This window comes from Octopus bimaculoides, chromosome 19, assembly GCF_046866305.1.
Source record: "Octopus bimaculoides isolate indiv1 chromosome 19, ASM4686630v1, whole genome shotgun sequence".
NCBI lineage: Eukaryota > Metazoa > Mollusca > Cephalopoda > Octopoda > Octopodidae > Octopus > Octopus bimaculoides.
The window spans coordinates 41458160-41473159 of NC_142946.1; the positions used below are offsets into that span (position 1 = coordinate 41458160).

Genomic DNA, 15000 nt, shown 5'->3' on the forward strand with positions numbered 1-15000 from the left:
TATTTAGTTAATTATAAATGCATAACATCACAGAAGAATCGACGTAAGCTTAAATGATACTTTCTATTAAAGGCACAAGGCCTTGAGATTTTGTGGGAGGAGACAAGTCGATTACATCGACCCCAGTGTTTCATTGGTACTTACTTTATCGACTCCTAAAGGATGAAAGGCATGTGTGTGTATTTGTGTATACGCATGGGATTCATCAAAATGATGCAGACACCTCTGATAATAAATCAGTAAGGTTTAAAAATCGATTAAGACTGCTCGTCATTTATTATACAAGGGTGGTGTTCCAGCATGGCCACAGCCTTATGGCTGCAATGTATAAAAGAATATATATATATATATATATATATATATATATATATATATATATATATATATATATATATATATATATATATAGCTGTGTCTTCCTACTTGTGTAGAGTTGCTCAAACTTTCCCAAAAAGGAGCGGGTTACACCGGAGTAAGTACATGCACATTTCATGTGCTTACTCCGGTATATATATATATATATATATATATATATATATATATATATATATATATATATATATATATATATATACCAGCGTAACAATGATTTGTCTAGTTATTTGCGACATTCTTACAGAACAGATAATAAACAAGCAAATGACGCTTCGAAACACCTGTATCATTTATTTTCTTGTTTCTTTTTTTTTTTTTACACCCACTACCGTTATTTAGATGTTCAATTTAGTGTTGTGTTGTTGTTGTTCTTAGTATTATTATTACTATTACTATCATCATCATCATCATTATTATTATGTATTCGTTTTTATTTCATGGAGATTTATTTGATAGTTATAGGAAGTCTATCATTTTATTTTCCATTATTTTCTTTTATTTTCTGTTTTATTATTATTATTTTGTTGTTGTTGTTCCTCTTGTTACATATTAATCTAATCGGTTGTAGACGTAATTTCTGTCAATACAATTTCTTTTACTACATCTTATTTATTGAATTTATCTAACTGTTTGTTTATGTTTCTCTTTTTTTTTCTGTTCATTAGGAATGCAGCAGTTTACAATCTGGTGTTGTTTGAGACTTTGGTCACTCTGCTTGATCACTTTTATTACCTGGAGCACGTATATTGGTAAGTATAATAAACACTATAATATCATAACATTAATATCATGTATTTCTCCTCATTCAATAAACGCAGTGGAATTTGTGCAGTCATTGTTATCAGCAGAGATGGTGTTGTTGTTGAAGGTTTGTACCGAGGCTTGTTCAATCAATGGGAATATACTACCTTTCTTCTTTATCAGTGATCAATATTTTGATTCGTCATCTCCCGAAGGTCAATATTTTGAACTCTCACTTCTCTAAGGTCAAAATTGATCACATGCTTCGAGTGTTGTCTTGTGGTCGCGACACGTAAATTCTTTGAGATTTTACTGCGCAAAATAGCCTTAAAATTTAAAAGCAGTTTGAAGAATACAGAACGACCTCTGTTGGTTCCTATGGATTGGGTGCGTGTAACACTGAGGGAGGAGGGGTGAACGGTGTAGCTAGACCGAAACCTGGCTGAAAGGCTTAGTTTGTGTCTATAAAGGATGAAGTCCTCTAAAATATACTAAAGCACCGCGAAAATACGAAAAGGCATTTTGTTCGACGCGCTAATAATTGTGATGCTTCGCTATTCTGGACTGCTATTTTAATTTATCGAAACTCAAGGACGAATTTGATCTGGGTGAAATTTAAAGTGAGATCCCAGTGAACCGGAATAAACGACGCGAGGCATTTTGTCAAGCTCTACCAATTCGCTGCTTACATCATGCTTCAGTAGATATTGAAAATTTAAATTACTTTTTCCATTTGGTATTGTACAGTACTGTTGATTTGACATGAACCAAAGTCTCGTCGGCCATTTAGTTTATCTGTAGCTCTATTTTACAGTAACACACACAATCATATATATATATATATATATATATATATATATATATAATATGTTATATTATATTATATCTATTTATTTGTCATCTTGTTTCCTTCTATCTCGTACATTTATAGCATTCCATGTAAACAAATCATTTTACTCAAACATTATTAAAAGAAAAATAAGGTCATTAAATGGAATGAATTGCATTTCTATTTATATAGAATACAGTAAATATATTTCGTAAAAATAATTACAGTTTAAACGGACAAACCAGCCTAGCGTCAATTGGATAAGTTAGAGGGCCATGTTTGTAAGAAGTTTCAACTGACTTGACGCCATGTGAGACAAAAAATAGTTTATTTCCCAATAATATATTTCAGTCTCGAAAAATAGAGAGCTCTAGAGATAGTACTGCGGCTAATAAGGTCATTTGATGCGAGACCTTTTATTAACGGAAAGGTCTGCATTGTTCTCTATTCATTAACATCCTTTAATAAAATACCTGAACCTACCCTCATATAAGCAGCACGAACGTATAAGTTAATTTAAAATCTATTTTGTCTTATCTGATTATTATCCAGCAGTCATTTGTCTTATTTACTCAATATATATATATATTTCTTTTTTTCTTTTCATGAGTGTATAAATATACATATTCTCTTTTTTCTTGTGTGCGCGTATGTATTCATTTTTGAATTTATCGAAAATCCTCATTCATTTAGAAATTTCTCGATATTCTTCTGATTAAATTTGCTCTTATAAATCTTGTGATTAAGATTCTAGCATAGTCACAAGATATATTTATTTCGCAATGGAATAAGCATTCTCCGCTTCATGGAATATAGATATATTTCTCCCAACAATTTGCACCAAAATTGCATAATTCTATAAACATTACCATTAAACACTGCAATAGACTGACTTATTCAACCGTGAATATTGCATATAACAAAGATAAAGAGAAACAAGTAACAAAAACAAAACAAAAATATAGTGTTTTTATCAGATTAATATCTGTAAGTGAAAATTGTAGTGGATCAGCACAATTGGTAGATCATCCAACAGAATTATTAAGTTACTGTCTTTCTACGTTCCGATTTCAATTCTTGTTAAATCTAATGTTGTCTTGCATTCATCCGTGGATGGATCAGTTAAAATACCGAGAAAGTACTGAGGGTGACATTATCGATCACATCCCTCCCGCCGAAATAAGTGATCTGATGCTCATGTTCACTATTTTAAATATTGTAATCAATATTTTAAAGTGGAATATAGCGTTTTACAATGAATCACTAAGTTACATTATTCGTTATTTTATCCACTAAGTTCCATTTTCTAAGCGGCATGAATTATTTATTATACAATCGACCACATAGACATTTCATAAGATAAAGCCTAAGCTCTATTAAAAGATATTAATATGTTCTTTGGGGCTAGAACTAACAGGGTTTTAATACCCGACAACTATCTCCTGATTTGGGATGCTTGCCGAAACAGTTTGTCACTGTATAGACGTTCACCAAGCTACAACATTTTGGGATCGCGGTAGCAGCTAGGTACTAGGCGGAACCCAACGAAAGACGACTGTCTTTGAGGAAAGTTGGCAAGTGCTTCGACTAGAAGTGCGGCCCATATTTGTGGATGCCTTATACCCCTTTGTTCAACTGAGCATTCTAGTCAACTCGTAGATTGAAATGGTGGGCAGATTATGGCTTACCAACTACCTTGCTTCTTATCATAATCATGAGGGATTTTTCATAAAACCAGAACGCCATATACGTCACATAAATCACAATATTCGATAGCGGGCGTCTATTTGATGGATTCTAGAAGGTTGATAGTAAACAACTGTTTTAGAAAATACGGTCATTGATGAAATGAATACCAGTAATGTAAGAGGATAGTCGTGACCATGTATTTATACTATTATATTTATACAAATCAATCGTGTATTCTGAATATAAAAATATATTTAATCATGTGTGAATGAGACGATGATAAAGTTTTGAAACACACACACACACACACACACACACACACACACACACACACACACACACACATATGTATATATATATATAAGATGTGGACGTAAAGTGTGATGAAAGACAAAAATTCTGTCTGAAAGAAATTTTGACTGATCTTTTTTCCTCTTGTAACTCCACATCATAAAATATTTTCTTTTTCTCTATTTCTTCCTTTTTTATCACCATCTATTTCATCTCCATAGAAATAAGATAGGGGCAGGGAGGAAGCAGTCTGAAAAAAAAAGTGAGGAATGCAGAAGGAAAACAAAGAAGAGAGAGCGTGATTGAAAAAAAAGTACAAAACTATAGAACAATAATAAGTGACGAAAGAAAAGCCGAGGAAGAAAATTATGACAAGGGAAGGAGGAAAAAATTATTTTAAAAGTAAACGAAAAGGACAAATAAGATAGAAAAATGTGAAGAAAATGAAAGTGGCAGCGGTGGTGGTGGTGGAGGCGTTGGTGGTGGTGGTGCTGGGGTGGGTGGTTAAAAATCTGTAGAAGCAAGTAAGACAAAAAAGATTTAAAAACTAGAGAAGCCATGATGCATATAAACAACAAAAACAACTGCAGGAAAATGAGCAAAAACAGACAGACACTATCAAACTATTTTATATTTCATGGAACAGAAGAAAAAGACGTTATTTTTTTTAATATTTTTTAAATAGTTATTTTTGTGCTTTTGTTGTTGATTGCTTCGTATTAAGATGAAATTCAGTTATTTTATTCTAATGTCCAACTACTACTACTACTGCTACTGCTGTTATTGCATCACCATTTGCTTCGTAAAACATTTAGTATTTAGATTATTTATGCAGAAGAGAATTGAAAACAAAATCAACAAAAACAAACAAACAAAGCGAAAAGCATGTGAAGAATTAGCGAACCATTTTTAAACGTGGAATAAATCGTTAACTGTTGAATATTTCATATATTGGTATAGCTTTGAACAATTATTTCTATTCTTCCTTCTGTATTACTCTTAATAATATTATTATGAAACTGTTTTGTGGTTGGTGTAGTGTCAAAATTGCTAGATTGCTGTGGTATTAAGTTACAATTTATTTTAAAGTATCGAAGTTCAAATCTCACCCTGATTTCTTTTCTTTTTTATTTTGTTACTATTTTTTTGTTCTCGCTTTTATATTCTTGCTCGGTCGGTAGAGTAATTGAGTTCCAGTCAAGGATTTGTAAATGCACCGAAATAGCACTCACCATTGAAAGCTTGGAACGCAAAGAGTCGCGCAAGATAAGTGTTTTCTTTCTGTCTAGCCTGGGATCAAATTCTGTTGACGGCCAGTAGCAATCATCTAGACAATGCCCTGCCATTAATCACGAAAACTTGAATCGATTGTGGTCATCTACAACAGCATTCGAACGATGGCGATCATGATAACGGCAACGGTGGGGTTGGCGATGGTACTGTGCTAATATTTGTCTCTCAGGCTTGAAGCTAAATATATTAATCAGGTGGAGTATATGTAGTCGATTAAATCTATTCCGCCCCTTAGATGGCACTTCGTTTTATTGACCCCCCCTGGAGTGATGAAATGCATAATTTATACTAGTCAGATTTGAACCAAAAATGCAAAATCTGTTATAAAATATTGCAAAATATTTCTTCCTTTGCATTCTACCGCATCTGTCAAATCCACAACCAAGTATTTAGTACTTTTGTCATACTTTGTGTGCAAGAGGAATCCAAGGCTCATGGCCAACGATATTGATGAGAATAGGTTCTTGCATTGTTGCTACTTCAGTGGTACAGTATAAAGAGGTGGGGAGTGAATGACCCTCAACAACATGTGACTGGTTCGAATATAAAGATACTTGTAGATGCAAAATAGCCCCGAATACGCTTAGTCTATATGGTAAGGTGTTGACTAAACAGGTGGGAGATGGCAGAACATCTGAGAAAGAACTAATTGAGGGATATCTGGTCAAATGGCAAATAATAAAACGAGAAAATATGGAAGGAAGAGGCACGCAGGGACGAAGGCAAAAATAATGGAGCCCTATGAAGGAAGATTATCCCTAATAAACTTGCTTCTCTGGACCTCCCAGAATGACCAAAATAGAAACAGTTTTGCCCCATTCCTCATCTGATCAGCACGAAGAGCTAATGTCGTGGGATGAAATGACTAAAATATCTCATCGTCCACGAGCACAGAAGCGGTCAGTGAGTATCACCAGACGACCCAACCGACATCCTTGCGCTGGAGATGGTCCCTGCGGAAAATGAAATTGGAAGAAAAATGCTCAAAATTAGAATGGGGCTTGATTCAAGACTTATAGGATTCATTCACCATCACTATAGGAGCCACCCGTTTAATTTATGAAATTCACAGTTCTTCGAAGGAATGGCGAATGCTTAAATAAGGATGTTGAAAAAACTGATGATGTATTCATCAAGGAGGAATTAGAGGAGTACAGCGAAATCAGAAATGATAGACCTTTATTTTTTTTCCATTTGTATAAATCACTGGGCTAGAAACGCGGTGGAGTACCGCCTTGAATATTTTCATCCAGCAGATCGACTCCAGCTGTAATTAAGTGTGATACGTATTCTATGAATCCACTAGGTACACACACATACATACGATGGACTTCCATACGCTTCCTGTGTTCCAAATTCACTCACAAGGCATTGGTTGACCCAGAGCTATATTAGAAGGGACTTGGTCAAGTTGTTGCGGGTGAACTCGGAGCCAGGTGGTAGCAACGCGAGAAATTTAACACCACCATATCTGTGCCATATATTCTTCAATTACTCCCCAAGATTAGGGAGGTCCACGGATCCCTAGGTCAGCAGAATAGTAAGGAGGTAAAAAAGATTTCCTGCAGTATTTAATTGCTCTCTTTACGTTGTGAGTTTAATCCTGATGAGATCAATTCAGCACTTTGTCTTTCCAACAGATCGATAAAATAAAATACCTGTGATCAATTTAACATTCTTTTTAAATTGTCTGTACCTGATTACAATAAAATGAGGACAAGCTTTGTACATTCAATGACCTAATGTGTGTACAACTTTGTGTTTTCCCTTCTACGCTTGACAACCGATGTTGGTTTGTTTACGTCCCTTTAACTTAAAGGTTCGTCAAAAAAGACACCGTTAGAGTAAGTGCCAGTCTTTGAAAACAATCTATGAAAAATGAGGTCGATTTACTCGAGTAGCATTCTTCAAGGCAGCACCCCAGCATGGCCGCAGTCCAGTGACTGCAAGAAGAATAAAGATAAAAGATTAAAGACATATATATAATCGTAACATTCAGAGGTTAATATACTCAATAATGAAACCATCAAAATGTCTTCCTTTCATCGTTCAATTCAAAACTATCTTTTCACAAATTTAAATCTACAATAAAGATTTGTTTATTGAAGAATGATATTACACAATTAAATATGAGATAAAAACACACCAGAAACTCAACATCAATCATCTTTCATTCATTGAAATCGTAAGAATAACTTTGAATATATTTTATTCGTTTGATAACGTTTGTTTGTAAACACCAAGTACCGACTACTGTCATTTTAACTTTATCATGAAAACGGAAGCTTCCAGAAACACTTTATTCATATTAAATCAATAAAACGTTTAATTTTACACTACATTTCTCTAATTTTTACTCGAAATTCCGAAAAAAAGAAATTATGCAGTTAAACGAAATTCGTGTGATTTGCACAAGAAACAACCGATTAATATTCCAAAGTTAATTCTAAGCGATACGGTATTTTGTAAAGCTATTGAATTAACCAAGTTGTGTAGTTTTTGTAGTATGCAATTAAGCGGAATCAAAATTAGCAGTGGTGGTGGTGGTGGTGGTGGTGGTGGTAGTAGTAGTTCTATAGCCTATTATGGTAGATATTGTTGATAGTAATAATTTTGGTCGTATATTCTATTAGTCTTTTTATATTTTCTTTCTAATGTTTGTTAGCGTTTTTGCTTTCGTTTTGTTTTATTGGGGTTGCATTATCGAAAGTTAATTACGACAGAAAATTTATTTGCTTCCAACATTATATGAGATTTCATAAAGAATCTTTTTCTCAAATCACGTTTAATCTAAATCCATCACACACACACACACACACACACACACAGTCTATATATATATCCACGCATATATGTATATGTATGTAATTATCTATGCATATGTGTGTGTATCTACGCATCAATATATATATATATATATATGTGTGTGTGTGTGTGTGTGTGTGTGTTTATGTATGTGGATCTATGCAAGTATATATATGTCTGTATCTATCTATGTAGGTATGTGCATGTATGCATGTCCGTATTATGTATGTATATATATATATATATATATATATATATATATATATATATATGCGGTTATGCATATATGTGTGTGTATGTGTATCGAGAGAAAGAGGCTTACATATGTGCGTATGCATATATCTATATATAGACGCCAATATAGTGATGGCTATACATATATAAACACATATATATGCATATATATAGCTGTACCTGTAAATATATATGTGTATGTGCGTGTGTGTGTGTATCTGTGTGTCTGTGTTCTATCTTTCGACCCACATTTTCATCGCTCGTAATTGTTTTCATTGATAAAATAATATTCCACTCTTCCCGGTCTCTCAATTGTTTCCAAACCTTTTGATCTCTATACGATATTTACTGCGTCATTGACTAAATATCCTCTCTTAAAAGCAGCCTACCTTCCCGCTCTTCACCTACTTATTACCATCATCCTCATCATCATAAATTTCATCAAATATATCACCGACAACATCGTCATCATCTTAGACGTCAGTATCAATATCATTACTGTTATGGTAATATACACCACGATTCTCAACATCATCGACTCTGGCAACAGCAGCAGCAGCAGCAGCAGCAGCAGCAGCAGCAGCAGCAGCAACTATAATAACAGGGGCGCCTTCAGCATCAGCCTGATCAGCATCATTAGTGCGCCGCCGCCACGACCACCACCACCAACAACAACAACAGCAACAACAACATTGTTGTTTCCATCATCATCCTCACCATTCACAGCAGCAGCGTAAACATCATCTTCACACCTCTGATCATCGCCATAATCATTATCATCACCAATAACTACATGATCAACATCCTCATCAGCGTCATCATTAGCATCATCATCGTAATGCACCATCAAGAATATTATTATCAAGAGCAGTAGCAGTAGTAACTTCCTTCTCCTCATTATCAGCAGCACCATCATCATCGTCATCATCGTCAAATTATTTCTTAACATTTATAACATAATTATTATTGATTTAATTATCCACACAAAAATTATATAGTCTATTCGTTATTAATAGTAGCAGTTCAGCCAAGGAAACAAATGGCTAGCAGCATTTAACTGCATGGCTTTAGGTTACGAGTTCAATTTCTGTTCCTGTCCACTCTGGATTTTACTTATTAGGGGTCGATCGAATAAATTACTTACGCAGGTCGTATTGCGATAGAATCAATCTACCACATAGGGGCTATGACCTTGCGTCTGATATGTGTGTGTGTCTGTCTGTATGTCCGTATATCTCTCTGATGTGTGTGTGTGTGTGTGTGTGTGTGTGTCTGTCTGTCTGTATGTCTGTATATCTCTCTGATGTGTGCGTGTGTGTTTGTAGGCACAGGCACGGCTGTGTGGGAAGACGTTTTCTTTCCACCCACATGGTTTTGCGTTCAGCCCCTATGCATGGCACATTGGGCAACTGCCGCCTGCTATAGTTTCGGACCGACCAAAGATTATCATTGGGTTTGCTAGTGAGATACTGTAAAGAAACTTGTGTGCAGGTATATGTGTGTGTGTTTGTGCGTGTGTACGTGTCACCGTTTGACAACTGGTGTTGGTATGTTATCGCTCTCGTGACTTAGCGGTTCGGCAAAGAAACTGATAGAAATAATGATACAAATGAATGAGTAATGGGGTTGAGTCGTTCCATAAAAATACTTCAAGGCCATGCCCCAGCATGGCCGCCATCAATTAACTGAAACATATATATATATATATATATATATATATATATATATAACGTCCGTATATTCCTTAAGATTGTTTACGGAAACCGTTTAGTATATGCATAGAAAAAAACTCCTATATGTGGGCTACAACCTAATGATGCCAACTGGCAATACCAGCTTTTCGGGGTCGCACCGAGCTGTGCCGATTTAATGTAGGATAAACATATATACACATACATCAACTTGCGTTCATATATATATATATATATATATATATATATATATATATATATATATATATATTCGATGTCTATGGATGATACGGATTGTACTGTTGAAATACAAGCTATGATCGTAAGAAACATGTGATTTGTGGAAACGCACTAGTGATTCATTAAAAATATTTACAAATTCCATCCAAGGATTACTAATATTATTGTTATTATTATTGTTGTTGTCTTTACTATTATGTGTGTGTGTGTGTGTCTGTGTCTGTGTCTGTGTGTAGATAAAGGTATATATATATATATATATATCTGTACGTAGATAGACAGATTATACAGTTGATGAGGATAATAATGTTAATAGTTATGAGAGAGAGAGAAAGAGAATCATATACATCAGTGTAGTAGATTAGACAAAGAATACGTAAACAAGTTTCAAGCTGAGAGATTTTGCCAGAGGGTAAAGTCTGAAAGATCTTCTTACTTCATAAAGAGAAACCAGCGGAACCTCCGCTGTTTTCGTTTCCTCTTCGTCACAGCTTTTTCTGTCTACTAATTACATATCACTCTAATTTACTTTAGATATAGTTTCTGTGCAATCATTATTCTTATTAACTTTATTGATTCTAGTAGTAGTAGTAATTTTATCGTATGAAAGGTTATCATATATGTGTTACTTAATTATACATTTTGCTAATTATGTTCCAGCAACATACTCAATGTTGGCGTGTACGTATTATAGCAGAGAGTTTAAGTAAATGACTAAGACATTATGCATTTTGTTAAACTCTAAAGTTTTTTGCACGCTTCCGCTTTGATAAACATACGTTTGTCTTCCTTGAGCGTGTACACACACACACACATATATATATGTACACACACACACAACCATAACGTACAACTAAGTATATTAAAGTATTACAAGCAATTAACATTTGGTGGTGTATTATAGCTGCAAATGAGATACTGTGTGTTTCGTAGTCATTAATATTTACATATCAGCTGTTTAATAAATATATATATATATATATATATATATATATATAATGGGACAAGAACGCAAAACATCCAGACAGGTGATACAAAAAAGGGACAACAAAACATCCAGATAGACGACACAAACAAAACACGGGCGGGTCATTCGGAGTTTTCTATCCTCAGTCGAGTTCCAGATTATCTTTGCAATTTCGGCTGTTTATAGTCGAGATTGCTCCAATCTGGCCAGTCCCAAGGAAAAACATTCCCGTTAAGATGCACGGGTTCCTGATTCCTTCTAAGTTGATGAAAATTAATGCGAAATTGAGAAGGATGTAGCGAACGTGACTATCGATGTTGTCACAAGTTCACTGGGTGTGAATGCGTATCAAGTAAACAATACATTGAGGGGGTGATTCAGCTCAGTAACTAGAGACAAGCTTCAAAAGCACCCGGGACTTGACATCTTAGGTTTGTAGAGGTACTTTGCTTGAAAGCGGAAGGACGGGAATGAGATAAGTGACTCTCAGCAATAGCTTCTCACCTGGGTGTAGATTGGTTTCTCTGATTTCGTTCTCTGTTTATATTATCTATTTATAATGTATTTGTACAATTTCTATTTTGTATGGCGTACAGTCCTTCTCTTTTCGTTTTAACAATACTATGATTCCATCTACACGAGTTGTAAACATTCTTATAGTACACTGGACATCTGAATTGGGTCTTGTGACAAATAAATTATCATTAGCATCGTCGTCATTATTTTTATGATTATTATCATTCTTATCAATAATAATAATACCAAAAATGATACATTCATAATTTTTACATCATATTTTATTAATGTTACAAAAGGAAGTTCATCCGCCAGTTGTTGACAGTATTTCATATACAGAATTGATATAGAATCCAGAGTTTAGATTGCAAGTAACAGCAATATTTCCCGCTGTTTTACCATACTCATATTTTGTCATGTATATATATTTTTTTTTTTTTACATGCTTTCTTTTACCAGGATATGAATTGCGTGAGAGGAAATGAGTAAGAGATGGATAGAAATAAGGATAGAGAGACGGATAAATAGAGGAAAAGAGATAGAGAAATACTGAGAGAGAGTAAAAAGAAAGAGTTTCCTTTTAGTGTTTAGTTATTTCCATTGAGAGCCTCTGGTAATGGAAATACCAAATATATATGAAAAATGAACGCATACTGAGATGCCTCCAGATAACAGAGAAATAATCTAAACCAACTAATAATTAAGTCTCAGGTCTTCTTTGTGGCATGTGATATGTTTATTATTTTCAGGTGATATTTATTCTGCTTCATATATATGTGTATGAGTGTGTGTGAGTGTGTGTGCGTTTGTATATATATATACATACATACACACACACACACACACACATATATATATATATATATATATATATATATATATATATATATATATACTCTTAATGTATGAAGTAGTTGGTTCAAACCCAACATATTTGGGATCAGATTAAACTTATGAGTATCAGTGTGTGTAAAGTCTATATGTTTTATCTGAGTGTATATATGTATGTATATATATATATATATATATATATATATATATATATATATATATATATAAGCGTATATATATATGTATAAACACATCTACATCAATATATAAAATTATTTCTCTGGATATAGGTCTCTCTATCTCTCTTTCTCTCCCCCTCTCTCTCTCTCCTCTCTATCTCCCTATCACCTCCCTATCTCTCTGTATGTGTGTGTGTGTGTGTGTGTGTGTGTGTGTTTGTGTGTGTGTGCATACACACCTCAGCTTCTCGGATTACCACCCTTGCTAGCTTTGCAGAGACAGAAAAAGTCTCTCAGAGGATGCAGCACCCTGGAGTTGTTGCGCACCTTCAACGGGAGGTGGATGCAATATACAGATGGGCTGAGGAAGGTAGCATACCTTTTAATGCTGCAAAGTTCAAAGCCCTGCGCTGCCAACACACGAAACTCAATAGAAAGCAAATCGAATACGCTGGCCAAGAAAGATTGCAATCTTTGAATCTAAATCCGTGCGCAACTCGGGCATCGACATGAGTAATGATGCACTTTTCCAGGTCCATATTTCTATGTTAATAAAAAAAAAAACGCAGACGGTTGGCCGGATAGATCCTCCGAACTTTCAGAACGAGCGAGCGGGAAACCATGATGAAAATCTGGATGGCATTTGTCCTCAGCCATATGGATGATTACTCCCAAATGTGGTCACATCACAGTGTAGAATTAACGACGGAACAGGAGGCGATCCAGCGAAACTACACAAAAAAGATCGTGTCAATGCGACATGCCAGCTACTGGGTGAGACTGAAAATGTTAAGACTTTATTCCCTAGAACGAAGGCGGGAAAGATATGCAGGTGCATATATCTTGAAAATCCTAGCAGAACTCTACCATACTTTGGTACTGCCAGTTACACAAACAGCAGGACGAGGTGTCTCTGCATGGTACCTTAAATACCAACATTGCCATCAGGATACAGGATCAGATACTACAACGGCCTGGGTTTCAAGGGCCCACAGCTCTTCAGTATCCCTCCTCAAAAACCTATACAGGTTGGATGTAGGCGTCTTCAAAACAAAACTGGCTCTCCTGTCAAGAGTTCTGGATGAACCTATCTCGCGGCAAGAAACGCAGATGCGAGCAGCAACATCAAACTCCCTCATTCTCTAAATTCCAGAAATCAGAGTTCGTTTACTGAAAATGTAGCAAAGTAAACGGTGGTGCCCCAGGATGGCCGCATCTCTTGAGCTGAAACTAGTCAAAGATAAAGGATCGGAGATAAATCATATCGCCACACGCACATATTTTGTATGCTATAAGCGTATAAGCTATGGACTGGCAATATGATTCATCTCCGATACTGTTCGGGTATGTGATATCGATAAGCCACAAAGAATGGCGAATCAATCCTAGATGGGATTAGGGGTGGGTTATCTCGCCTGTCCATGACTTTCAGTTGTGTTAACACCCGGGTTTTGAGAGAGTATTCGCCGCCGTACCATGTTGCAGCCTACCGGCAAATACTCGGATGGTGTGCGGTGAGTATATGTGGGCGATAATGTTTAACACACACGAAAGCACAAACAAGCACACACACATATACATATATATATAAACATAGCTCTACTAACCTCCTATGTGTGGAACATCCTGTCTATGTCTACTATGGAGTATAAAGTATCATAAAAACCGTATTTATCGAATTCCATTAAAATATATTCATGATATTATATATATATAATCTATTTTCGTAATGGTTTAATCTCGAAGCAGATAAATCTATAAATAATAGCACCTAGATATTGGGTTAGAAAGCATTCTCTATATTCAAAGGGGTTATATTTAAGCTCTTATTTATAGCTACATCTGCTTCGAGGTTCACCATTCCAAAAAGGATTATTTCACGCTCTTTCTCTCTCTCTTTTTCTCCCTCCCCCTTCTCTTTCCCTCTCCCTCCTCTGTCCCTCTCCCTCCCTAAATTATGTTATGTATACTTTGTGTGAATATATATATATATATTCTTTCATTCTTATACGTGTTCCAGTCATTTGACTGCGGCCATGCTGGAGCACCGCTTTTAGTCGAGCAAATCGACACCAAGACTTATTTGTAAGCCTAGTACTTATTCTATCGGTCTCTTTTCACGAACCGCTAAGTTTCGGGGACGTAAACACACCAGCATCGGTTGTCAAGCGATGTTGGGGGCGGGGGACAAACACAGACACACAAACACACACACACGCGCACATAAATATACATATATACGACGGGCTTCTTTCAGTTTCCGTCTACCAATATATATATATATATATATATATATATATATATATATATACATATATA

At 35.2% G+C, this 15000-nt stretch overlaps 1 protein-coding gene across 17 annotated transcripts in view; it reads left to right on the forward strand.

Moving 5' to 3' along the window:
* The window catches only part of LOC106873992 (protocadherin-15-like), a 717162-nt gene that overhangs the window by 292105 nt on the left and 410057 nt on the right, over positions 1 to 15000 (forward strand). For all 17 annotated transcript variants that reach the window (XM_089337514.1, XM_089337513.1, XM_089337507.1 and 14 more), the window contains one exon: positions 1041 to 1124. In XM_089337514.1, the coding sequence (XP_089193640.1) occupies positions 1043 to 1124 (82 nt within the window). In that variant the 5' untranslated portion in view covers positions 1041 to 1042. The remainder of the gene's footprint in view (positions 1 to 1040; positions 1125 to 15000) is intronic.